This window comes from Ischnura elegans, chromosome 2 (genome assembly GCF_921293095.1).
Source record: "Ischnura elegans chromosome 2, ioIscEleg1.1, whole genome shotgun sequence".
Lineage (NCBI taxonomy): Eukaryota > Metazoa > Arthropoda > Insecta > Odonata > Coenagrionidae > Ischnura > Ischnura elegans.
Window position 1 is genome coordinate 77,063,653 of NC_060247.1, and position 27,458 is coordinate 77,091,110.

Sequence of the window (27,458 nt, forward strand, 5' to 3'; positions counted from 1 at the left end):
AATTTGAGTACATAGAACAGTTGAACGTACCCTATGAACAAGTGTACTGCAGGTTACAGAAGGTATGAGTTTCCAGACCGAACATCTTCAGCCGCTAAGAAAATGTGTACAAAACTAAGAAAGTATGCGATTTTGGACCAAGATTTATCAAAATTTTTTCCTTGTTCTCTTGGGTACTATTACCTCTCAAAGTATTGAACACACTTTTTCGAACGAACTGCAGATATTCCAAACTAGTGGTAAAAAATATTACCTTTTTTGATTTCATTTATAGCCTTGTTGAGATCTCCGGGGTAGGAGAAGAAACGCTGTTGTTCTTACAATCGATTCGGAAAAATCCAAAAACAATTCCAGTTTAAGTATTTCACATTAATTATTTATTAAATTATTATCTAATTGCAGTATTTATTTGTTTTCGTAAAATAATACGTCTGCACGGGACGGTTAAGAAGGCCTCGAGGGGCTTAGTTTGGAGACCCCCTGGATAAAACCGTGCAATAAAGACTCGTCTTTCAGTGAGCGGGTCATGAAGGCACCGTTCCTTCGGGTGAGCCGCTTCGCGCACGCGTTCCATCGCTCGACAGGGCAAGAGTCACTCGCGCTGATTCCGGAAGAAGGTCCGGAGATGAGCAGGTGGAATGCGCCCCGTCGCAGAGCATCCGCGGAGTCACGAGGAATTCGGGGGAGCGTCGGCAGGTGCCTCGGGCGAACTTCCTCTCTGTCCTCGCGAAGAGGTCAACAAGGGTAAGGATCGCACATGCGTCTCATTACGTGCGTAGGGATGTAAACCTCTTGGTATCACAAGGATAAAGGTCCTCCCCAAATGCTTACGTCTTCCAGATGCGCAGAGTAGGGGAGGTGAGATTATGCGGGAGGGGTAAGAGTAAGGGACTGAGGGGAATGTGAGCACATGGCAGGCAAAATGGCTAACGTACGTGGTCTGCTATAAAAGTATCCGAGTTCATTTTACTTAGCGGAAAATGGATGTATTTGCATCAAGTGCGCCATCAGAAATACAAATCATTAAGTGAATAAATATGTAAAATAAGCTGCATAAAACCAGTTTACAATCGAAAAGGAAAACAAGGACCGACAACCCAAACCAAAAAAATGAAAAAAAAGAGAGAAAAAAAAAGCATGTATTTGGTCGACTTAGCGAGTGTAGCGATCGATTACATCGATGGCACATCTATTACTATCCCTGATATTCCTAGGAGTGAACGGCATCTTAAATCTCTCAGTTATACAATGTTTTTCAGGAGGAATCTACAATAGGTACTTCAGGAGGTAGTGGGGGAGGCCATTTTCTGCATTTTTTCTCCACAAACATGGATTCGCAACTCCTTAGTTACTGAGCGATGGCATCGCAAACTTTTTATGGATGCACTTCGCAGGTACCATGAAAACGGTTTTTTCTTGGGTATCCAGCCTATTCGACATTTTATTTAACACTCTGAACTTATAGGGACATCATAATTAAGGTTGGACGAAAATATGCGATTATAATAGTGTATAATATTGATTATAATATTGTGTGAAACGACTAATAAATTCAATCAACTACACGAGAGCATTGGGCAAGTATCAACAATACGACTGCGCATTTTAAAATTAGCTGTTTCCTGAAATAGGTGTTTGAGATTAAAATGTTAGCATTTCCATTGATCAGTAACAAAAGACTTTTGAGCCCATGTTTATGGACAAAAATGATTAAAATTGTCTCCCACATCACCTACTGAAGTATTGCAGGTTTCTCCTGAAACAGCCCGGCCATTATTCCTCATCATCATCGTCATCATCATTAGTCAACAGTCCTAAGATTGGTTTGACGCAGCTCTCCATTTATCTCTCCTATCACCTAACCTTTTTCTAGCGACGTATTTATTTTCTTTTGCATCCTTTATAACCTGTCCTATGAAACTCATTCGGGGCCGTCCCTTTCCCTTCTTCCCTTTCCTAGCGGTGTATTTCGCACTGTCCGGGGCGCAAGGTTTGTTGCCGACCTAGCGGAGGAGAGGACCAAGGGAGTAGGACTGAGCGACTCGTTCCGCCCCGCGAGAATCCATCCGTTTTTGCTCCTCTCTCCTCGTCATAGTCCTTCCCTATCTTCCGCGCTCCCAAGCCATCATCTCTACTCTTTCCAGCGCGGAAGAGCAATGGTCCGCGTAGGTCATGGTCGCCCATCCACCCCACCTGCCATCTACTTCCCTTTCACCCACCCTCGCTTCAAAAGCGATCCCATTCACTGCGTCAAATACGTCAAGGGACTGCACACGAGGGATTCCTGCGCTGATGGATTCCCATCGGAGTCCAGCTCAAAATCTTGTGGGACTAATAGATCACCGCAAATGGCGTCCTAAACCTTTAGAATGGCTTTAAAATATCTTTTAATTCGAATGCAGGCCATCGATGATAGGGAATTTGCTCTCAATAACTTCATTAAACGTTTGTGTATTGGTTTCCTCTGTACGCTCGGCGATGCAAGGTAAATCATCTATTATTTTGTGCTATTTACGCTAGAAATTTTCCCAGAGTAGCTAAATAAATACCTCATGTCGTGTGTAAGTATACCAAGTATTTCCCTACCTATGAAAATAAATGATATAGTACCACGTTCGTAAGTTCTATTCGTGATCGAGGGAGTACAAATGTAATCTGAATTTCCTATCTCAACGTAATCATGGTTTGACAAAAAGTAAATGACTACGCTCTGCCTCTGCACTAAAAAGGTTGTGCCTAGTCACAATGGAGAGTGTAACGATGCAATTAATGTGATACTTACTTAACACGCAACGCATGGTTGTGTCCTGTATAATAAAAACAATACCAAAATTGTACGAACCATGCAAGATTTAGATTGCAAAGAGCGACGCATACACGGAGAGTATTTGAGTTATCAGATTGCATTCCTAGACTCAGCGGAGAAAAAATTACCGGTAACAGAAGGTTACAGCCAGTGCGAGAAAAGCGTTGCGTAGGTACTATACAATAGCAAACTACGTCGGATCCTCCCTAGCAAAAGCATGCGAGCGTTAACTTGCAAGCTATCACGATCCTTAACAATAACTGCGTTGATGTAGGATTCGGTGAACATAATGAACCTCCCGCTGTAAGCCGGAAAGTTTTTACTTTCGATATTATTCATCCTTAAATTTCACCTCTGGTAAGCATATCAAAGACACTGCTGCCTTGATCAGTAGTTAGTTTAGTTTCAAACATAGTGAATACATCCATTAAAAATAAAAGGAATTTCTGAATATGATTGCACATTATCATCTCTCTCATTGAAGAACCTAAAACCAAATTTTCCCAGTAATTCATAAAAATAATATAAATTAGACTACTACTTATTTTTAATCTGAAACGACCTATCTATGAGAAAAGATTTATACAAATTATTCCCTTGTATGCAGTTGGCATAAACATTAAAAAAAAGGGTAAGTCAATACAGAAATTATTGACCGTTATGAATTCCATCCAGTCACATAAGACTGAACGCTAAAGGCTTGAATGTCAATGTAGTAACCATATACTATTTTTTTAATGGGTGAAAGCTCCTCTTAAGTGGCGAGTCTAGCATTTTTAGCAGCAGAGTATACATATCATTAATGCCGACATTTGAGTGCTTTCGCCAAACGCATTCACTCAAAGGTTTTAAATGTAACATACCTAATTGGAATTTAAGGACTTAGAAGATATGAGTAAGCTCCATATGGCCTCGTTCCATGTCTGACTTCAGTTCCTGGGCGGGCACGCACCTACCTCTCTCTTAAAGATCGTTGAGTAAGCATGAATCTCAAAAAGACCATGCAATACCAAAGATAAGGTCAATGGCACGGTCGCGAAGCTTTTCTCATCTCTCCATTTCGATGCATTCCTCCGATTCCCAACCGCTAGATTTGCATTTCTTCTAAGCAAAAGATGTTTGAGTTATGTGGCACAAATATTTCAAAAATATAAAAACAACGATATCCTGTAAGCAAAGGCATCTAACTCATTGCTGGTATTTTCTTCAAAACGCTTACTTTAACGCGAAAAATACTACTAAGGTGAAAAAATAATTGAAGTAGATACTACAAAAATCAATGAAAAGAAGTCTAAATATCTTCACATTAAATAGCTTAGAATAATAGATTTTTCGAATGTTACAGTTTTTTTATTAAATGCACGACTTGCAAGAAATAAAACAAACACAGATTAAAACCTCGTGAGAAAACAAATAACCTCAGCAAATGAATCTTAAAATAACTTATACCGTTACTCTACCATGCGGAAATAAAGCGCAATCAGTACTTAAAAATAAGGTGATAGTACAATTTAGATTTAACTCCTTTCTCAGGAATCGCAACTAAATGCCGCAGTACATACCTACATCGTATTCTCACTTCCCGTCGTGTAGAGGCGATTCCGCAGCCGGGAAACAGAAGCGTGAACGAGGAATTCCAACTCCATTAGCGTTATTAACCAATATCGTGGATTGAAGCGGCGAGCAAAAAGGCTAACTTCACGCCGTTACAATCAGCGGAGCGTTCGAGATGAAACCGATGACTTGCACAGTAGGTATCCAGCAGGGACTCACATCAGCCCCTTACACCATACAATAAGCGATACGCATCTTGAACATCTCCCCTCAGGCTTACGAGAACAGAGGCAGAGTTCAATGACATGACTAAGTTTGAAAAGCTCTGCAGGTATGTATATACTTACTCTTATATGCTGGGAAAAAGGAGTAGTAACATGAGAGGGTGGCAATAGAAAGGTATGAGGACCGTTAACGCATCTCTGCACTTTGAGAAATAAATGGACCTGAAGAGGACGTATCACTCCTGGCAGTACCTCCACCAGTAGTTGTTCGTGACGATTTAGTCCTCAAAAATTATTTCTATCATCATGAATTTTGCATGGAATATGGATTTTTTTAAATGACGATTATCTGGAATACAAAAAAATTATCTCATAAATATCCTAATGGGGTGGTTTTCTATTATTTTTTATTGACTAATTCGAAAGATTGTTACTCCTGGAGTACGTATTTCACGCTTTTAGATTTTTAAATGACGATATCTATTTTTCGCGATTAAACGAAAAGTGAAAATTTTCAAGCGCGCGAAAACGCGACGCCTAAGGAGGAATGCCGGGAAAAGTCCGTGTGACGTATTTCTGGTTCCAGCTGTCGCCTTGTGAGGTGACCTTGGGGCGAGGCTTTGAGCGCTGATACGACGCAGGATACTGGCAGGTAGCGGAGTACCCTGCTAGCAGGTAGCGCTTGGCTTAAATAAGGATTATTAATAACTTATCAAACGAAGGAAACTTTGCGACCATAGGCAGTTTTAATAGTTGATTATTAAGACATGTTTCCCTGAGCTCTGTGCCTCATGCATGCATTGGTAATCTCAGACGATGTAAAACTCCTATCTACTCGTATAGAAACTATGTCCCTGTGACGTCACGTGGAGTGGCATCGCATGGGCGCCAATCTGGCCTTTTTCAAATGAGGATAAAATTGACCATTAACTTTCGTCGAAACCGGTATTTCTAAAACAAAATAATTTTTATATTATGAATACACTAAACTAATCGAAATCAATGCCTTTCGTTTTCTTTGATGAAGGAAACTACCCTATTGCACATCAAATCTTCCCCCTATATTGTATTTTCAATCTTTTAAGTTTTAAATACTTCTAAATTAGGGAAGCCGCCATGACGGCATAATAGCATTCTGATGCAATAAAACGTCGAACGAATTGCCGAAATTATTGAAAAGAAGTAAAGATGCGAAGACAATAAACTATGTGGAAAAGCAAATTATTAACGGCGTTGTATATCACAGAAATGATATTTGACAAATGGAATAAATCCAATTAAAATTATAAGTAAAAAAATAAAATTATGACATCTAATACATTTTCCGACATTTCACTGTCAATTTTCTTAGTTTGGCACACAATTATTTTTGCTCTATATTTCTAAAGGAAAAGCATTTCCATTTACATGAACAAAGACGCAAGAATGAAAAAGTTAAAAACTTTACGATAGTTTATTTTTCTAATATTAAAAAGTAATGATAACGCAAAAAACCTCAAAATTTTACGACCAGAAAACCACAACTTTTAGATTCATCACATATATTAGACATTAGATAAAATGACCTAAGGACGCTCAAGCAAATTGAAAAGCTATGTGAAAGGCATTTTCCGAACAGTCATAAACTTATGTGCTAGTCGAATTTCGGATGGGTTACGTTGCAATTTTAATGGGCGACAATATCGTCCAGCTCGTTAGAGATTATTCACGGCTTCCTGGAGCAGCGGATGAGGGCAAAAACATATTCAAAAAAGGGCCCTTTCCCTTTAACCGTTACTCCTTGCAATTGGGAGTCGAATTTGTGACGCTCATGCTACAGCGCTGCCTATTCTGTGTCCGCGTGGATTGCGAGGTGCGCGGAGATGCCAGCCTCCGGCCATACTCGCCGCTTCAGCCCTGGGGTGGACATTTGATTGATACGTGCAGGGGAAGCATGCATATTCCGACATGGAAAATAAGGGGGACGCTTCGGATGCCATATCCTGCTGGCATATTCAAAGTGACCTCCATTCCCACAAGCGCAGTTGTATCGTCAATGTAGGTAAGTACTTGGTACGCATGAGAACGATAATCCCGAACCAAGGTTCTCGCACTGGGATTATTTTGTCCAAAAAGGAGTATGTAAAGATTGAAGAAAGGGGCTGATTCATTGTGCTCAAGCAGGGATGCCTACATGACGCTTTTGGACAAAAGTTTCGAGGGAAAAACATTTTTGGGGGAAAATTTTAGCAACATTGGAAAAATACCCGTGGTGAAACAAAAAACCAAGTACTGTTCCACAAACTTTATTTTATTTTTTTATTTAACACACCCCAGAAAACAGCAATGTTCGGCCTTTACATCGGGGTTGATAACATTTAACAATCACAAACATCCATGCCCTGGATAAGGGTAACTTACCCAGGCGGGACTCGAACCCGCGACCTTCGGTTTGGCACCCCGCCGCCACCGAGGCCGGCAACAGTCTGCTGTTTGTCTTTATAATGGCGGTATAGACATCGAAACTAGTTGACAGCAAATAAAAAAAAATATAAAAAAGTTTGTGGAACAGAAAATGGTTTTTGTTTCACCATGAACATTTCATCGTTCCACCAAGTAACGCCAAAATCAGTTGATTTTATTGGAAAAATACATTAAATTTTATTTTAAAAGTCAGGTTTTTATGAGTTATTTCCTCGTCAAAATTGGAGGGAAGGGTACCCCTCATGAGCGATGCTTTGAGTATAACTCACTCAGTGATTCATGCGAAGGTTGTTTAGGTATTTGATGTTAGAGCTCACCCCAGGCCATTGACATGTGAAATTCAGTAAGTTCAACGGATTCAGGTGTGATATATTGGGAGTTCAACAACTATTGACTGTGGAAATAAATACGAATAACTGTGGAAAAGCGGAACTACATTTCATTTCCATGCGTGAAATTCACACATTCGGGGTAGGGAGTGCAGTTATTTTCCCCTAGCCACCTAGAAAAGCAAGATATTTTGTTGGGGGTGTCCAAAACTGCTTCACCCAGGATTTCAGCCCGAAATCTCAAAAAAATCAATACCCTGTCTACCTACGAGTCTGTCAAACTCTAATGGAGCATTTTTGGACATGAAATGAATTTGAAGAATGAAAATTTTCTTTGAAAATCTTAATCAGAATGATTCGTGCTCTGTAGAATTAGTAGAAACAAGAAAGGCGGTTATTTAAGTGAACTACTTAAATTTTCATCGGAGGAATGAAGGAATCAATAGGTATCACCAGGAATTGGCTCAGGACATAGGCATTTTTCGGAGTGCATTACATGAAAGTATACGTATGACGGCTTACTGTTACATGAATTTGCTAAAACTTTATTTTTGTCAAAGAATCAAGGGGTGATGAAGCTGTTCAGGTTGGATTCATCCTATGCGGAAGTGAAAAGTATGGAACCAACGGAAGGAATAAGTGAGGTGCAGGAAGAACTCCCAACTTCCGTGTTCGTCAGCACCCAGTCTAGTTCATGAGGCGAGGGAGTGAAAATAGGCAGTAGTTCACCTATCACCTATCAATGCCTAAATATTACCCTAAAGGTGTAAAGCAACTATATTTGCAAATTTTATAATCCTGCCAAAAAAAATTATTAGGTGATGGTAATAAAGTCGGCGATGGGTAGCCAACTAGACTGAGCAATATTTATAACTAATTGCTTCATTATTATTTTTGTAACCTACACGAAAAACGGGCCATTTTATCCACATGATACACTTACTAATAAAAGATATTTTACGAATTACAGCGACCAATTGCTAAGCAGTAGTCACTTGTGAAGTAGGGTTTGCTTCCTGCTATTGGAAGGTGAAGAAATTACTAAAAAGTATTTAGGATGAAAATATACTTCCATAAATTGGAAATTACAGACGAAGATATTAGAACTATGGAAGTTTGACAGTAGTTTTAGTACAATTACCCACATTACTTTAAAAAGAAATAAAAAAATATAATTTAAAAAGAAGAAATATATATATAGGATTTTTTACTTGGTACCCTCTCTGGCACATGCATCTAGATGTCCTCCAGTATTTTATTTTTTATTTTATTTTACTCTCAAACCACCGCATACAGCTCGTATTGGCCATTTTACACCGGGGTGCTCAACAAATGTAACAATTAAACGTACACAAACGACCATGCCCTGGATCGGGAAAACCTACCCAGGCGGGACTCGAACCCGCGACCTCTTGCTTGGCAGGCGAGAACGTTACCCCGCCGCCACCGAGGTCGGCATCAGTATATCACATACCGGAAGTAGTCAGAATCGAAACGAAGCGCGAACAACTCGATCCCTCATTCCTAAATTATATGCTACGGGATAACTCATATGACGCGGCCAATAGCCACCCGAAGACACCGTCTGCTCTGAATCTTCCGAAGAGGACGCAAACGTCTTCATCCGCGAAGCGCAAAAGAGAACTCAGCCTCACGAAAAACGTCCGAGTAAATCGCGCCCATTATCTCCCTCGCTTCGAGCATTAGACTCGGCTGCGTTCGTGGCATTGCCCTTCACGGTGAGGGAATATCTGCCATTTACCTGTGGATGTGGAAGCAGGCTAGATCTATGGAAGTTTTCCGTAACATAACATCAACGACTGATGCCAGCCGACGGGCTCCGATGTCGTTGGAAGGGTTAAGGTACATGGAAAGACATCGAAATTTGTGGAACGTCTTTGATTGGCTATTATCCTCGAATTTCACCTCTAAAAATTGTTTATTTTCATCATTGACTGTCAAAATGGCCGATTATTCACGATTTTCGAGTGCCTATTATCAACAGGAGTTTTGACTATCGTCAGTTGTTGTCATGCTAGTCGAAGTTGACATGATAATCGACGATGGTAGGTTATCCATCATTGCAGATTATCTCCATGATCTTCGCTTATCATCATTCATTCAATGCCATGCTGTGTTGTAAAGTGTAATCCAATGACTTATGGCAACAAATAAATAGGATCACATGCCACTTATATGGTTTTACATACCTATTGTTCCTTACAGCTGATTACAAATCGACATCCGTTGACACTGCACTCATGCTGGCAACCTACGAATATCAAAAATCAAATCGCCTATCGCCGTCGATTCGCATAATCGTCATTAACGGTTTCGATATAACTCCCTATCAAACAAAACTACACTATTTAAAAAAGATAACAGAGCGAAAGTAAGTATGTATGTCATATGTAAATGTCTACGAGTGCACAGTACGCGTGCACTCGGCAAAGTAGAGGGAACGCACCGAGAAGGGGAAGAATGGGGCGAGTGCACTTGCACTCACAGGCAGTCCCTCCCCGGGGGGCACTGTATTATAGATGAGGAAGTGGATGGTGGCTATCTAAGGGGATGGGAGTGGAGGTGAGTGGATTACGGGCTTGCAATGGACAGAGAGGAATGAAGAAAGACTTCGGAGAAGCCTCGGGAGAAAAGCGTTTGACAGAGCGGGATCCCTCACATCGCTAACTCAAACTTTTCTGACTCAAATTTTCGATATTTTGAGGAAATATCATCTCATTGATCTTTTCCAAATAGGTACACATCTTAAGATCCAAAACAGCATTTATCAAAATCCGTTCTTAAATTTATACCACTTTCATAGTTAATTTTCATTATTTATTTGCATCTATAATCGTTAAAAGATGATACTACGAGAAGAACTCGGGATAGATATATGGACCAAGTGATGAAGCAGAAGAAAATAATAGTTTATGGAAGAATAAAGTGGAGAATAGTGTTAAATAAACACTAATTTTGCTGAATACAGGTAATGGTGAAAAGAAATCCATTCACTGGGAATACATTTGAAAGAGTACAAGGCTTACACTTCACGCTCAAGCAGGCGGTGACTATCGCGATATAGCTCCTATATTGACTAGAAAATCTGAATAGCCAAATATAATGAAATAATTATAAAGGTATTGGATCCATCGAGGTCAAGAGGGAATTTCCCTCACGATTGAGTAAACTTACTGAGATAAAGAACTGGATCAGATCTTTAGGTGAACAAATTATTTTGAGCAATATTAATAGTGCGACAAATCTCGAACAGAGATGTACTCAGCCCACAACTCGCAAATCCCAGTTTCATCAGTGAAGGGTGTCTATGAACCAAATGGAGGAAAACAGGTTTGACGGAGAAGCACGAATGGATTTGACGGATGTGACCGTGGAGCTCCAGGTGGACTCGATGAGAAATGCCGAGGAAAAGAGGTGAGTTTGCGTAGGGAGGCCGAAGCAGCGAAACTCACTACACGCCCTAATCCCTAGTTTTGAATTCCATCCAAATTTAACACTGTGCAGATAGAAATATGTGCTCAGAGGTGGATGCTCAGTGTGGAAAGAAAAAAAGACGTGCAAGGCGTCATATAGGCAATAGGTTATATTTATGAAAAAATTCATTTGATTATGTGCATGCTTTTGAATTTTTATTATTTATTTTTTAACCCTTAGGTAGCGGAAACGCTTTTGTTATTCTAATGAGCTCATAATATTCGTATACGTTGAAAATCATTGCAATTAACACAGGAACTTTTTCCTGCACATCCTGTTATTTCTTTCCAACAGGTTGTTCGCTCTCGTCAATTCATTTTTCAATTGGACTTATTTTACCATTCATAAGATGTCGCCAGTGTCTAACCATGTATGTGTGAACGCACGCTGGTTCTGACGTCATCTTCACGCTGGTTGGAAGTGTTCTAACACACTCTACTTGGAAGTTGTCTCTAGTTGGAAGTGTGCTAACTAACACTCCACTAGACTTGCTCTCCTGACAGGGGGTGCCTTCTGCACAGAGGATCTCTTCTGCACTGACTGGCAGCTCAAATCGTGAACTACCACAGCCTAATGGCTAAACACGAGCACATTGCATCACTCATCGTTTTCATGGTAACTGCAGAGTGCATCCAACAAAATATTCGTGTTTCCATAGCGATTTCCATGGATTTGCGACCCCATATTTGCAAAAAAATGCTTAAAATTATCTTCTTTATCACCTCCTGAAGTATTGAAAGTTCTTCCTGAAACACCCTGTATATGCAGCGCTTACAACTTAGTAGACATTTATACTTTTTATAGTGAAACGTCAGCGATGAAACTAGTTCGGTTAAAATATCAAAAGCGGATGAAGTTCCAAATAAATGAATTTAACCTCCCATAGTGTCATCAGCCCACGAAAAGCTATAATCATTGAAAGTAACGAATTACTTATAAAAAAACCAAGACTGGCTGAGGTGTGGAAATTTTGAGGAGAAAAACATAATCCACCAACAATACCACGCATGACAGAGTATTACAGGATACTAACAAAAACATCGGAAGGAACAAAATTTATTTAATATCTACTTCATCTTAATCTCATGTGTACTAGGAAAAGCAAAGAGCAAGTGATTTGGATGGGCCAAAATTATATCGAGGGAGTACACTTTAAATTAATATTCTACGGAAAAATATGCTTAGAGTGGACATCTTAGGGAAGATGAGTCATCAAAAAGTTCCCGGATCAAGGAGTTTCTCTGAGAGTTCCTTCTAATCAAGAATTCACATCGAATTTTCCCTTCGGGGCGGATTGGTGGATGTGACATCTTGAAAAGAGGATGCTAAATGACGACCTTAGCAACTCGAGGAGGAACCATTGTTATGCAGGACGTGGAAAAAACGTCCGAGAAAAAAATGATGGAAGACCCTTTGAAAAAAAAATGACTAAGTGTAGGTAGAGACGTGAGGGTCGCAAAAGGATTTCCCCAGACACATGACGAGAGTCGAGCCCGAGGCCCGACAGCTCCAGGGAAACAGCTCGAGGCCACGCGTCGTCACGTACTGAACAGGACGCGAAAAAGAATAAGAAGGGGGAGGAAGCCTCTCCAAACACAGGCATATCTTCCCTTCAGATCGGTCTCCCGTCCGATTAAGATCCAAATCCCAAGTAGCAACCCGAGAGAATGCAAGTTTTCGGGTACCTATCCCGCGGGGCGGAGAAGGGTTGGGCTCCCGAGTGGCAGAATACAATTTTTAAAACAATCTTACTGATGGAGCTTCTCCACAATTTTGGGATTACTAACCCGGAGCCAAGTTTCAAACGGGAATACGCTGCCTATAAACAATTGAAATTCGGGAGAGGCTTGACATCAGGTAATAATCAGTATTCAATGGTGAAACAAAGCATTTCAAATACCTACCTATTCCGCGAAAAGGTCAAAAACTGTAAAAATAAAAACAATTTTTAAGACTGAACAAAAATTATTTCTTTAGAACGAAAAAAATTCCCAGAGCATGGGTAAATACTTCCTTGGAGGCTTCATGCTGCGCTTTGTAGAATTTTTAGGGAAAAAACAGGTATAGGATACGTTTGCATGGGAATCTAGACGAGAAAACGAAGGAGAACAGCTAGGTAAAATCCAGAGATACAATGCGAAAGACATGAAAAAACTCCGATAAAAATGCGATGGGATAAAAATTCCATAATTTTCGGTCTCTAGAAACATCGCTACGAAATGACAACAGTGCTTCACTTCATAGTAAGACCTCTTAAATTCACAAGTAAGTAACGCCAACTGTCTCCGGAAGGCAAATGTACCGATAGAGGTGTCACAGTAAAGAGCGCATGGATTTTTTCAAGTTAAGAGTGCAATAAATATGATAAACTTTTTGAAGCCACTATGCTCGACTGGCATAAGACTGGAGAAACAGTATGCGAAAATATTCGCGTGAGCAGTGGCTCTCTATGGTTCAGAAGCTTGAATTATCGGGGAAGTTGGTAAAGTCTTCACGGGAAATCATCCGGGTAAGGATGGAAATTGCTGCCAACGTTTCAATGGCCTTCTCTGCTACCGTCTTCAGGGCGAAGACCTGGCCTTCAGACGATGGAAGAGAAGGCCATTCAAACGTTGGCAGCAATGTCCATCCTTACCCGGCCCAATTTCCGCTGAAGACTTTATCAACAGCATTCGCCGGGAAAGCACTAAATCCATCTTTATCGGAAAAGTGATCAGAAAAGAATAGAGGCCTTCGAGGCCTGGTACTGGGGGAGGAATAGCTGCTGAATATCAAATGGACGAAAAGGGTGATAAATAAGGAGGTTTACAGAAGAATAGGAAGAAAGGACAATAGGCATCACTGTACGCCAAAGAAAAACTCGGTGGATTGGCCTCGGTGGATTGAGACACAGCAGTCACATGAAAAACCTAATAGAAGGAAAAACTATAAAAAATGGAAAAGTCCTAAGAGGAAGGCCAAAAACAATTACCAACGGCAAATCAAGATAGATGCGGGGATCAAGAGCCCCAGGAACTTGCATGGGATAGGGAGAAATTCAGCGCTGCATTATACTAATCTTAGGATTGCAATTAATCTTTTCTGATCGCTTTTTTCCAATGGTCCAGGCTTCTGAACGATTGAGTGGCTCACACAAATATTTTCACGTACTGTTTCGTCAGTCTTATGCTATTCAATCTTAGTGTTACAAATTTAAACTTAACGCACATTTTCAGTGTTCAAATAAATACTCATTCCAAAATTTATCTGCATCTCAAATTTGTATCGTATGCCTTAGTATCTCCTCAGATTTAAGAGTTATAAACAATTGATGTTCAACATTTGGCGGCGAGAAAAAAAATACAAAATACGGCTGGTTTGAGTAGGAGTGAGGCATCCTCTTTAAGTGCATAGAATAAACGACACAAATCATTACGAGTGAAAACGCTACAGATGCTGGTCGTCGGAGTGAGCGCTTTCTCCTCGCGGAGAGCACCCTAGTTTGTCGAGGAGGCCGACCTATACGCTTGTGCAAGGCCATGCAAGGGGATATCACGGCCAAGGGCAAACGCCGTTGCACAACGGAGCCCAACATGAAGAACCGCAACAGCGGATTATCCTTACAGTAGACATGATGCATGCGAATACTCATCATTACGTTCATTTGGAGAATAGGTTGGATACCCCTCTAAACGAACTCGCGAACCAAAATAATAGGGTGGTTTCCTTCATCAAAGAAAACGAAATGCATTGATTGCGATTCGTACCCACCATTAGTGTATTCATAATATACAAATTATTTTGTTTTAGAAATCCCAGTTTAGACGAATGGCAACGGTCAATTTTATTCTCATTTGAAAAAGGCCACATTGGCGCCCATGCGATGCCACTCCACGTGACGTCACAGGGACCTAGTTTCTATACGAGTAGATAGGAGTTTTGCATCGTCTGAGATTACCAATGCATGCATGAGGTACAGAGCTCAGGGAAACATGTCTTAATAATCACCTATTAAAACTGGCTAGGATCGGAAAGTTTCCATCGTTTGATAAGGTATTAATAATCCTTATTTAAGCCAAGCGCTGCCTGCAAGCATGGTACTCCGCAACCTGCTAGCAGCCTGCGTCGTATCAGCGCTCAAGCCTCGCCCCAAGGTCACCTCACACGCCGACAGCTTGAACCAGAAATACGTCACACGAACTTTTCCCATCATTCCTACTTAGCCGTCGCGTTTTCGCGCGCTTGAAAAATTTTACTTTTCGTTTAATCGCGAAAAATAGTTATCGCCATTCGGAAATCTAAGAGCGTGAAATGTGCACTCCAGGAGTAATAATCTTTCGATTTAGGCAATAAAAATATAGTAGGAAACCACCCTATTGCATCGAGGTTTTGAAATTGCACTCCTGGCCGATAATGCTGCATAAAAACGACTGGAAGGAAAGTGATAGGGCTGCCACAAAGAGCGATCGAAAAAGTTTATATCGGACATCGACATGAGACTAAATATTAAAATCGCATATAGTAATAAATAAAATATAAAAATTATAATACTTAAATGAGTAAATGAGTACTTAAATAATAACTTAAATGAGAAAAATTGGTATTAAACTGCTACTATGAAAAATTTAAGTGAAAATGGAATACGTGCTACATAAAATGGATCAAATTCACACTCGAAACAATTGATTCAAAAAATAAGATTGAGACAATTATTATTACGAATCTTATTAGTACTATTAATAAAATACTTTATTACTAGTACTATAAAAGCAATACTTATAACTCAAACGAATGATTACATGAATAACTTTCTCTTTTAATCGTCCATATTATTTCTTTATTTTCTAGAATCATTTTTATCTTTGGGGAGTAAATTCTCACCTACCACAACGCGCCTGTTCCTTGCATTTTACGAATATTTCGCATAAAATCATAGAATTCGGCAGGGATTGTAGAAACCCTAAATGGCTACAATCGAAACTTTAAGGACGCTTTTCCACTGATTTTGAAACATCGAATGAATAAAATCTAGAGTGCCCTGCCCCTTCATAGTCGCGACATCCTTCAGCAAGGGAGAGCGTCATCTCCGAGTCGCCTGTTCAATTTCACCGCTGGATGCCTTGCCCTCTTTTTAAACGGGTTTTTCCATTTTTCCGATCTTCTCCCGTCTGATTCTCAATACGCGGAATCCGGAGCCGTTGTAGCACACCTACCGCCGCGCACTACATGCAGGAGCGCGACCTAACAACTGACCGTCGAAATGTGGCTTCTATACGAAACGTAGAGCCATGGCCCTTTTATATACGGACCATGGGACTACGTATACATATAAGGACCATGCGTATATCAATGGAAAAATGTCGGTGGAAATCGATTTTTCAACTAATCGATTTTAATCGAAATTAAAAGCTCGAATTTTCAATAAAAATCGAGATTTGATACAAAATATCGATTAATCGGAACAATTGACTTATTTTAAAAGTTGTTTGTTAAAACAAATATGCTTAAAATAAAAAAAACACTATGCACCCACACATTTGAGTTATGGAAAAATATACTTTGGTTTAATGCTTGAATTATAAAAATTTAGAAATGTATGCGCATTAAACTTTTGGGATAACCGTTTGATACCAATCCGCTTCGGTAACGATTTTTTTGAAAGATCTACTTATAGTGAAAACACTGCAGAAACAAGTGACTTTGTACGCAGTCACGCACACGGATGCAAAGTTAAATACACCAACGGATGAAGTTCGCCATGAAAAAATATTTGACTTAGCCGAGATTCGAAGAGATTCGGGTTCGAATCCCGGCTAAGTCAAGTATTTTTTCATGGCGAACTTGTTGTATTCAACTGATAGTGATCCATTCTTCATCTTCTCCAGTGAAAAGCGAAAATCTGCGACAAGTATGTCCATTGATCCAAGTCGTTTTTCCTCCAGCAGAGCTCAACATCTGTGTAGAAAATGAAAACTGGTGACGGGCCACAGATTATCAAGTGCCAACTCCAACAGCTTGTGAAATTCACACTCCATGGGGGATTGGTTTCTCCTTGTGGTTTCACTGCCCAACATCCGTAAAATCGACCTGGTATTTTTAAGAGCACGCGCTAATAGGAACCACCACAAATTTAACCCTCGTTACCGATCGTGTGGTTCTAAAGCCAAAGGCCCCTTTTCCATATGAGAACCTATGAATGATACGATTGCGCGGAACTTCACTGAGTTACGGACGAAATGTTGAGAACAAATTTTGAATGCATTCAATGTAGTTGGAATGATGTCAGTGGAAACCCCACCTTTAGCGAATATCTGCCCCCTCTATCATGAGCGATTGGAAATAAATGTAAATTGGCAGAGGATAATACGCCTTTTAGAACATTGATAATAAATATGCTTTAATAAGTATCAGTCAAATTTGTATCCACTGTATTTCACAACGCAGTCATATCATGAGTTGATTATAAAATTATACCTTTTCATTCATATTTTTTATGTTTGTAATTAAAAGAAAATCACTACACCAATTCATCAAAAGGAATCTTTTACGAAATGTATCCCCTAGCAATACAAGGAATACAGGAATTTTGAAAAATATTCATCTTAAAATGATGTTTTACAGGTGGACTGAGCCTTGAAATATTCTTTAGTAACAAGGTCTTTAGAATATAAGTTTTTCAAATGTTTTCGTTTTTTCATCAGAGTAAACTCCCACTACACCCCTGAATGCGCCCATGCTCTCAACCCTTAAAAAAAATGGGAAACTGTAGACCAAGGGGGTGTACTTGACTCTGTTTGGAATAATTATTATACGATTTCATTCCGAACGGTTGGTTGCAATTGTTTGCAATAAGATCGGAATTTTTTGTGGCTGATGATTTTCACTCCGACGACTCACTTCGAGGGCTCATGTCATCATTATCATTATCAGGTGAGATAATGATGATGTTGTTTGTAACTACGAAACGCACGCGCTGTGTAATAATAAAACTAAGTGGAAATATTGCAATGTCTCATTTTGATAATATTACGAACTTCCACCATATCGTGCCTAACACCATACAAGAAAATTTCCAAGCTCAACGAAGTCCGATCTCGCTACAAACCAATCGGAATCAACCGTTCGGAATGAAAACCAAGCGGAATCATTCCGATCATTGTCCAGCACACTTCCTCTAGATACCCCTATGTTCTCAGCCCTGAAGCCATGGGAAACTGTCGACCAAGTGCGAATGTCCGAAATAAAAAAAAACGGCTCCACAGAGCCAACGCCCTTCGGCAACGTCACTTCGGGGACAGACTGGGATTTTCGGCTTCACGTCTCGCTGATCGCGAGAATTTGAAAAAATCCTCCTCCCGGCTCCCACTTTTCGCGGCCGATGGTCTTTCTCTTCTCCACGGTCAGACGCACGAGTGCCCTTCGCCGTGAGCGCATCAACGCGGGCCCAAGTCCGCACGAAACGTGGCACCACCCGCGCACAAAAAAGCGTCACGTTCATCGGAAGGCGGATAGGAAGCGGTGGCAGCCATCGGAAAAAAGCCATGGGAAATTCATGCTTAAAAATTTCGGGGGCGAGCGATTTTTTGGAGCATCAACACATCCTAGAAACCCACGTAAAAAAATATAAAAAAACGTGCGTTGGTCTAGAAAAATGCACTTTTACTTCACCGACCCGTGAAAATGTGTTTCAGAAGAGCTATTTTCATCAAAAATTTCTCTCATTAATTGGCCTCGTAAGAATAATCTTTACTGAGAATCGTTAGAGAATCTAAAATACCGCAACGTCCAGTTCATGGTCTAATATTAGTTGTTTTCGTTAGGATGCCACAATAATGATCTATGGCCGAGATGAAAAATTTTGCCCGAAATGAGCACGAAAACTCATCTATTTTCACCACAAACCCGTTGCGACGTTAAACACATCTGCTATGTACAATAATTAGATTATTTACCATAAAATTAATCCAAGCTATTTCTTTGGTAACGGAATTTCGCATCGCCATGGCTCTGAATCGTTCGTTAAGCGCTTGAAATTTCATGCTGAGGGTGATTAAATTTTTTGTACAAAATGAAACTTAAAATCACATCGTATCCAGAGCATGAAACGATACGTATTCCCACGTCGCTTATCGCCGACCAGAAGCCAACACCCGAGATGAACCTGAAAATTGGTGACGTGGCGGATGACGACACAAATGATCAAATGCCAAATCCATCAAATAGTAAAATTCACACCTCTGGAGCGGATTAGTTTCTCCTCACGGTTTCATAGTCCAACATCCATAAATCTCTTCATTAATATTTTTCTGTGCTCATACTGGAAAAATACACTATTCGTCCCATGAAAAGATGTTCGAGAAGATTGCTCGAGTCATTGTCAGACAAAAGATCTCTCATTAATTTACCTATTGAAGAAATTTTTTTGCTGAGTTATTAGTATTTTTTTCATATTTAAGTACATTTTTTAACCCCAAAATTTATCGTAAGGCGTAAAAATACTCACGTAACGTATACTCACACTGTTTACATGCGAATGAGTTAGATAGTATTTAATGCTTCATGTTTTCACTGTATTTTTCGTTTCTACTCCCTCAAAGATAAATAAGGTTTTCTCACAGAGCCGGAACCCGTCGTACGCATGATTGTCAAACTTCCACTATATTACGCCTAAATCAGTTGAACTAATGCGATAGAGGAAAATTAAATTCACTTTGTACGTACCACACTGAGTATTTATTAACGCTGACCATGTTTTTCCTACTGTTATAACCTTTATGATGATAAAATAGTGTCAAAACCATGGTCGATGTTAATCGTGGAAAAAGCAACTACCTATTATTTCAATATTCCTACTTCATCGTAACACAAAGTAAAGCCGGAAACTTTAACAATATTCAACTTATAGCTGTGCTTGGCACTTAAATTTTGAGTTCACTAAAATGTTACGTTAAAATTTACTGGCTGTCAAAACTAGACAATAGCTTTAAACATTATTTTGATTTCTCTGAGGCTTTGGGGGGGATCTATCCCCCTCACTTGCGACTTCACCGTGAAACGTACCCGTGGGAATCGTGACACTGGCCTCGTCTACGGATAGATCGGGTTTTGAATCCCACCAATGTCCCTATCGGCCACTTCCCGCAGAATGCTCTTCCGCCGGTGCCAACAACCACCCTTGACTCCGTTGTGTCAAACGAGTTATCGCCCACCCTTCTCCTCTAAGAGAGTAAACACTACGCCTCTCCCACGCGAATCCGTTATGCACACGCGTACTCTACGGCTCGAGAGGGTTCGCGAACCCAGGAACGAAGAGTCGTCGAGATGGCTTCGTCTGTGAGCCTGAGGCTCCTTCCTTCTCCCAGACGGCGTCTCTGCGATGCAGCAACAGGTTTCAAGAAGGTGTCGAGATGCATTCCCCTCTTATCTACGTATATTTACTATGGTAACGATTATTCCGATAGTGATGAATATAAATTAACCCTTTATAACCCAATGTTGCTTCTAAGCAACATCAAAAATGTTTAAACGTTCAGCTCTTTTTAGGAGATATCTAGACTACCTATTATTTTGTAGATTACGTTTTAATGACGAAATATTTAGCTGCCAGGATAATAATCGTTGAGTGTAAAATTTTCAAGTTTTCACAATGAAAAATCTTGAAATTTTATTTATCCCAGAATCAGCTCTGGGTTATAAGGGTTAAGAAGGAAGCGATGCGGAATGATTCCAAAACTAAACTTGATATTTTGAAGGAGGCGACCGACAGCTTAGGTCATTTGCGCCATGGGGGAAGGGAAGGTAAGGAAGGGTGGAGAGAAACCCGGCGTCGGTATTAGCCTGCTCTTAACGAAAGGCGCCAAGGGGACCACGGCTTAACGTCCCATCCGACGGACGGAGTGTTGCGCTTGAAATGTCCTCCTCACAACATTCAAGCAGGGATCGGGCAGTCTCTGAAAATTCTCTGTCACCGCCGGTGGGAAGCCAACACTCTAGCCACCGCACCAATCCGATCGCCAAAACCAAACTTAAGAGGACCTTTATTTACTTAGGACCTAAACTATTATGATATACAGTAATTCATCAGCTGTCCGAATTCTTTAGATTAGCGTTAATTTTTTTCTGCAAGAGTACTAATTCAATAATAGTTGAATAAAAAGCAAAAAATTGCATCTGAATCACCAGTGCGTAACTTAAAAAGAGCCTAAGAAAGTAATTCCTAAGATAAATGTATGATTTGACGCCATAGTCTCGAGTATTCCAAGTTTCCTGGATATCAGACAATTACTTATTTTTTATCGGAGCGCGACCCGGGTTTCAATGAATTATCATTATCTTCAGGCGCAAATTATGATTTGTTTATCTATAATAATATTTATATTTAATTATTATATTTTAGTAATTTGCGCCTGAAGATGATGATAATTCATTGAAACCCGGGTCGCGCCCTGATAAAATAATAAGTGGTATAAGTAATTGTCTGATATCCACGAAACTAATAATGGAATACCACAAAGTAAAGCAAGAGTTAGTGAAGTTTTCTCGAGTATTCAATTTTTTTCATTAATAACTGGTGTATTGTCTCGGCTAAGATGATTTCTCCTGGCGAACAATTTCAAGGCTACATACTTTTCTTTCACTCTTGAATGAGGTCCACTTTTTGTGGGAAATTTAATTTTCCTTCGCAACAGGAAATTTTTGCAACATCTACAATAAAGGATTTACATTTCCCTGTGTATTCTTTAGCTCCAAAACCGAGGGATAAAATGTAACAATGTATGACGTGACACTATGGGCTCCATAAATTCAAGCAATCTTTTTTTGGCCCACCTGAAGTTTTCGCCAGGATCTCCTTTAGTATAAATTTCACACTAAATCATGGAGTCCTTAAATTATTATTTCGAAATAATTGAATTGTTTGACAGAGCATGTTACTTCACTTGAAACTAATTTTAAAAAAGATCTTAAAATTATTTCATTAAGACAGAGCAGGGTACGATATTTCCACATTCGTTCCGTGAACAGAAAGCTGTATTTTAGTCTTGAAACTGGGGATTCGTACCCATGGATTGTTAGATTAAGAAAATAGTCGGCGAGTCTCCCTACAATTCCTCAAGTCTCAAAAATTCTATCTTTAACCGTTCATCAGACTGTCCTAGATACAATACATGAAAATTTAATTGGATCATCTATCAGAAGAGCTAACTTACCGCAGATCTAACAGAGAGCTAACTAACAAAACATGAGTTTTGTGCACGATTGTATGCGTAAATAGCAATGAAATAAGGACATGATCTGGAACTTCCATCAGTATTCTAAGTTCGAAAGACTTCCCCGGGTTTTCAGGCCACCTCAGGTCCCGAACAAAACATCCTCTCATCCTTTACGGACGTAAATGACCTTAGCTGTCGCTTAACTTCCACGCGCCCAACAAAATAGCATCTTTATTATGCTTTCCCACGATCTCGTCGCGGAACGAAGGTCACAGATTCGGTAACCCAGCAGAGGAGACTATCTTACTGGGGAAGAAAGAAGACACTCATTTTTTCCATAAGCCAAAGCGCTGGGTCGTGAGGAGAGTTCCAAGATGGTAGGCTCGTTGAAAAAAATCAAAACACCTGTGATATATTTCCTCGCACTCCGAACGACATCTTTCGTAAATATGGTAGCGAGTAGAGAAGAATTAGATGCGAGTTGAGATTTCCCAGCCACCTCTTCCACCTACCTTCTTCCTCCCCCACGGAAACCACATGATATATAAGGATATTTTATTGCTTTTAACCTTTGTACCTAAGGATGACGCCGCAGCGTTGAAACTAGACGTAGCACGAAAATAAGTTTAACAGACACTTCCAGAAAACGTTTTTTCTTTTTGGCCCTCTCAAGAAAATTTTATGAAAACATGCATTAGAAATTTTCAAATCGACGCCATATCTTCTTGCCCGGCCCGAAGTTTTTGAAAACAAATGGAAATATTTGTCATTAAATAAGGTTTCAAATGCCGCAAACCGAAACAAAAAATATGCATTCTTGACCGAGATATTTAAAAAAGAGTGAAAATCGTATTTTCGATCTAGCCGGCCCTGGTGGGCACATAACGGGCTGGAAATATGGGGAGGTTTGTCCTATTTGATCCCAAATCGCATACCCCAAGTACGGGAAATATCCGGTAGGGGGGACTTTTCACCTTCTTATCCGGCTATGCCCTTTGCCTCAATTTCATATGAAAGGTCCAATAAACAATTCTAACAAGCGATTACATACGAGTTGAGAAATCATTTCGGCTTAAATTAGAAATAAATACGATAAATTAAAAATGCGTGGGTTCATATTGTTTGCCGTGGAAGCTAGGCAACACGCAAAGACATCGTGGAGAGAGCGGCGAAGCGAAAAATCAATCGTGCGAAGAAGGGATGAAATCATGGGTACGCGTTTGTGTTTATTATTGCAAGTCCTGCGAATAATCAGTCACAGTGACGTCTCTCCACATTCCTTTCCAATTAAATTTCCAAAGCAACTACTAGCATTTCTCATATTCATCTTAACAAAACAGCTACATAACTGCCAGCAAACAATGGTTTGGCTGACAACTCAGCCCATTCACTAGGTCGAAGATGGCCTCCGACCTATATTTCCCTCCACCTCCGATATACTTTTTCTACCTGATTCGGAATTGTACTCTACAAAACCTACAGGTATAGTGAATAACAGATTTTCAAGCCGAAACCGGTATGTGCCATATAAACTGTTGAAGTAATAAAGTCTCTACATTGTGATTATGGCGCCCTTCCACCATATATTAGCTTCCAATTTTGATATAACCTCTAATAATTTATTATTATTATATTACCAATTTCGATTAACGTTTTTTGTATTTAAAATTCAATATTACTGAACTCAGATAAACCCATAAAGTTTCAACGCTTGGTGAATACCTACGCCTCTTCATCAGTGTGCTTTTAAGGTGTTTTAATGACGTAGAAGAGGTGCAAAGTAATGAACGCATGGAATATTCTAGCACGAAGATGATTTCTCCCATTAGAGGAAGAGCTAAGGTCAACTGCAAATCCGGCGAGTAAAAAGTTTCCCAAGTAGCAAAGTCAACGCTGAAAGCGACCGATATCAAATAGATATTCAGCAGGATAGTCACGCCACCTATTCCAAAGTTGCACAACCACATGTCTTTTCCTTAAAAGGGGCACGCAAGCACCGGGTTTTTCTGCGCTTTTACGGCCACTCGGAGAAGACACCGTGAATGAAAGTTTGAAGAAACTCGCGGAGATTCCAAGCCATTCCAGCTTACCATTATTCTCGCACATTCAGAGGAAAGTCACAGAGAGTGAGGGATAAAATTCCACCGTAATGAGTATGGCAAGCAGAAGATGCTGCTTTTTACGGGGTTTATGCGCGCTACGTCGTCAATGTCACGATGTCAAATGAAGCGATAGCTTCATCGGATGGAGGAAGTGCATTTTCCACGTGAATTTTATCTTTCATTTGTTGACAATAGTGGTTTTCTTTCTATTTTGTGGTCACTAGCAAGAGTCACCTCTATATTTTAGAAATAAAATCTATAGTAGGCGGATCGTTTCATTTGCAAACAAAGAGTTGTTTTTTGCTTGTATTTTATTGTTAAATGTTATTACACTTTATTTAAGATATCTGTTTCATACCGGCCGAATTTGAGATACGTGTTGTTAGAAATTAGCCATCGATATGTTTTATTTAACAATTACATATTTTATAGCGATTAGTAAGGGAGTTTTATATTTTATTTCGGTCAAATACATAAATCAAGATATAAATTGTTTCTCTCATGCATAAGAGAAACAATTTATTTCTTGATTTATGAATGCGTAGGAGGTAATGGGTGATTAAATTTTATTATTATTAAATTATATGAGAAAATATGGTACACAGGCGCTCTGATTTTATTAATAATACCTACATCAGTTAAGATGAAAATAACGTGAAGTACACCGTGAAACTCAAGGCACAGGGGAAAAATACGTAGTTTTCCGAATAAGTCAACTACGAGGTTGTTCCAGGTAAGCAAAACAAAAACCTTAACGTAGAAAATTATGATTACATAGAACTATCGTGCTTCCTCTAAAACTAACTAAAAATACAATAAACTACCTCAAAATACACCTGTATGTGTGTTGACGCAAAATTTTTCTCAAGTAATACATCCTTTATTTCTCATTTTTGGCTATTTTAGATCGACATAAATTGGGTAATTCATAAATTCCGAATGAGTTATTTCGGTTTTGCCTTTTTAATTCCGGGAAATGTTGCTGGAGGCAAAAGAATATGAAAACCATGAAACACTTGCAGCACAGAAGTCTTAAAACATAAAGAACATCGTAAAAATAATAATGGAAGGAAGGAAAGTGGATATAAATAACCTCGAAACATCGAAAAAATATCAGTATTCCTTCAGTAAAAATTTTAAATGTTGATATTTTAAGGTGATATCAACTCCATATAAAAATATAGGAAATGAACATACTGGCAACATTTTTTACGTCCCATACTCCCCCATTTTTCGTCACGCTCTTAAAGACAAAGTAATTTTTTTCTCGAAATCAATGTTCCGGCCTTAAACTAAGACCCAATCACATCCATAATTTTCCCCATTAATTGTTTCCATATGTCTCATAACGCTGTGTTTATTCATGCATTCCATTTTTAATTTTATGAATTTAATTCCAGTTTTATGCATTCCATTCCACTTATGAACAACATCCCTATCGCATATGTGACATCGACAAACATGACTTTGACCGAAATTTCGGGAGTGAAAATACGCAGCTTCGATCCGTTTAAAGTGCAAAAATAATGCATGATAATTGAGACGCGAGGGAAAAGGGTGGAGGCTACAGTCATCCGACAACGTAGCATTTATTCGTAGTCTGTCATAAAAAAATCGTCGCGAGTCGTTCCTAAAATAAGCGCGGAACAAAGGACGAATGAAAACAGCACATACCTGTAGACGAAGGGACCGAGCTCGTTCAACTTGGGCTTCTCCCCGTTGTTCAAGAAACCATCAGGATTGGTGACGTTGAAGATATACAACTTAGTGAGCCGAATGACGCCCGGCTTCTGCCAGTAGTGGAATCCAAGGGTTCCGTTCCTCAGTCGAAGATTCTGCAAAGAGAAGGAAAAATGAAAATGTATTTATTAGAATAAACAATCACGGCGCGGTTTTCGTAATTGAATGATGCACAAATGTATCGTACTGTACACTTAATTTTAATTTCACTACTACTACTACTTTTAATTTGACTTTACTACTCGTGTTTCGATTGGCTTGCAATCACTATCAGGCAATATATTTTGTTTACGGGGTGCCCGTAACTCAATGGGATTCGGATCCAAATGGAAGATTTCTCGGCACGTCTATCACCAAGAAATTTAACATTTATTGGATTGGTTGAATACGCTACGGGAGCAAAACTGAAATCATTCTCGTTGAGATTTTTCCATCAATTGGTGTCACAGGAGAAGTTAACTGTACAATAACATATCCCCCTAAGAGTATGAATACATTTATGGTGATATCCCGCAAGGCATAGTTTAAATATATCAGTCTACACGAGTCTGCTCCCAAAATCAATTCTTTAGAAGATTCTAGACTTTTAAGCTGAACGACAACTCGGTAGCTTAACTAGCTAAAGCTCTCAAGTGGAAATCGGAAGATCCGAGTTCGAATCCATTCGCGAATGATTTTTTTCTCTAGAATTAATTTATTAATCGTCACTTCAAAGGATAATTTTTAAATTTTATTTTACATAAAAAAGCCCAATCACAGCAATATTGCCAATTTATTAGGGTAGCCTTTTAAGTGCCGGGAATAGAACGTTCATTATCACCTAGCAACCATAAATTGTGTTTATAAACAACTTTTTGAGTTGATAATGCCCATGAAAAGTTTTATTAAGATCGGCCTGATAGTTTTAAAACGGTGGCGTGTCAAAGTTCCCGGAGAAAAAAACTCAGCACTAATTTCTCAAAAGAAATTTCATTCGTACTAGAATTTGTGTCATTGCTTTTCTAAAAGGGTCGATAAAAATATTATACACTACCTTGACGCACAACAATTTCTGAGAGGAGTAAGAGTAGCATGAATATTCCCAGCATCGACTCACAGAAGAAACTAACCTGCGCATGGCAACACAATTCCCATTCAATGGAAGAAAAGTTCTAATTGGAAAACAGAGATGTGCTAACTAGAAGAGTGATTTCTATGCAATTTCCCCGTTACCACCTTTCAGCTCAATTCAGCATAATTCCTAGCTTTCTTCGCAACATTCTCAATACTAGCCATTTTCCTCACTATTCCTTATTGCTTTTTCTCGGAAAACTACCTCATCGACCCTCAGAATTCCCTTTTATAACAAACGTCATCCAATTGCATAGATATCATAATATTTTGATATCTATCAGGAGATCTCATCTCGATAACGCGTATTGATGTAATCCTGCGAATTCATTTTTTATTTTAATTGTATGAAAAATAATTATTTAATCCGATGATGTCATTCCATTGCTCTAAAAAAAGTGGTTTCAAATTCACTACAAGTCGGTGACAGGTAGATGACACTTTCT

The 27,458-nt window shown here is 39.4% G+C and overlaps 1 protein-coding gene across 1 annotated transcript in view; it reads right to left on the reverse strand.

Moving 5' to 3' along the window:
* LOC124154001 (scavenger receptor class B member 1-like) overlaps window positions 1–27,458 on the reverse strand; it is a 136,608-nt gene that overhangs the window by 64,285 nt on the left and 44,865 nt on the right. Inside the window, exon 3 of the mRNA XM_046527468.1 lies at window positions 25,837–25,997. Coding sequence (XP_046383424.1) covers window positions 25,837–25,997 — 161 coding nt within the window. The remainder of the gene's footprint in view (window positions 1–25,836; window positions 25,998–27,458) is intronic.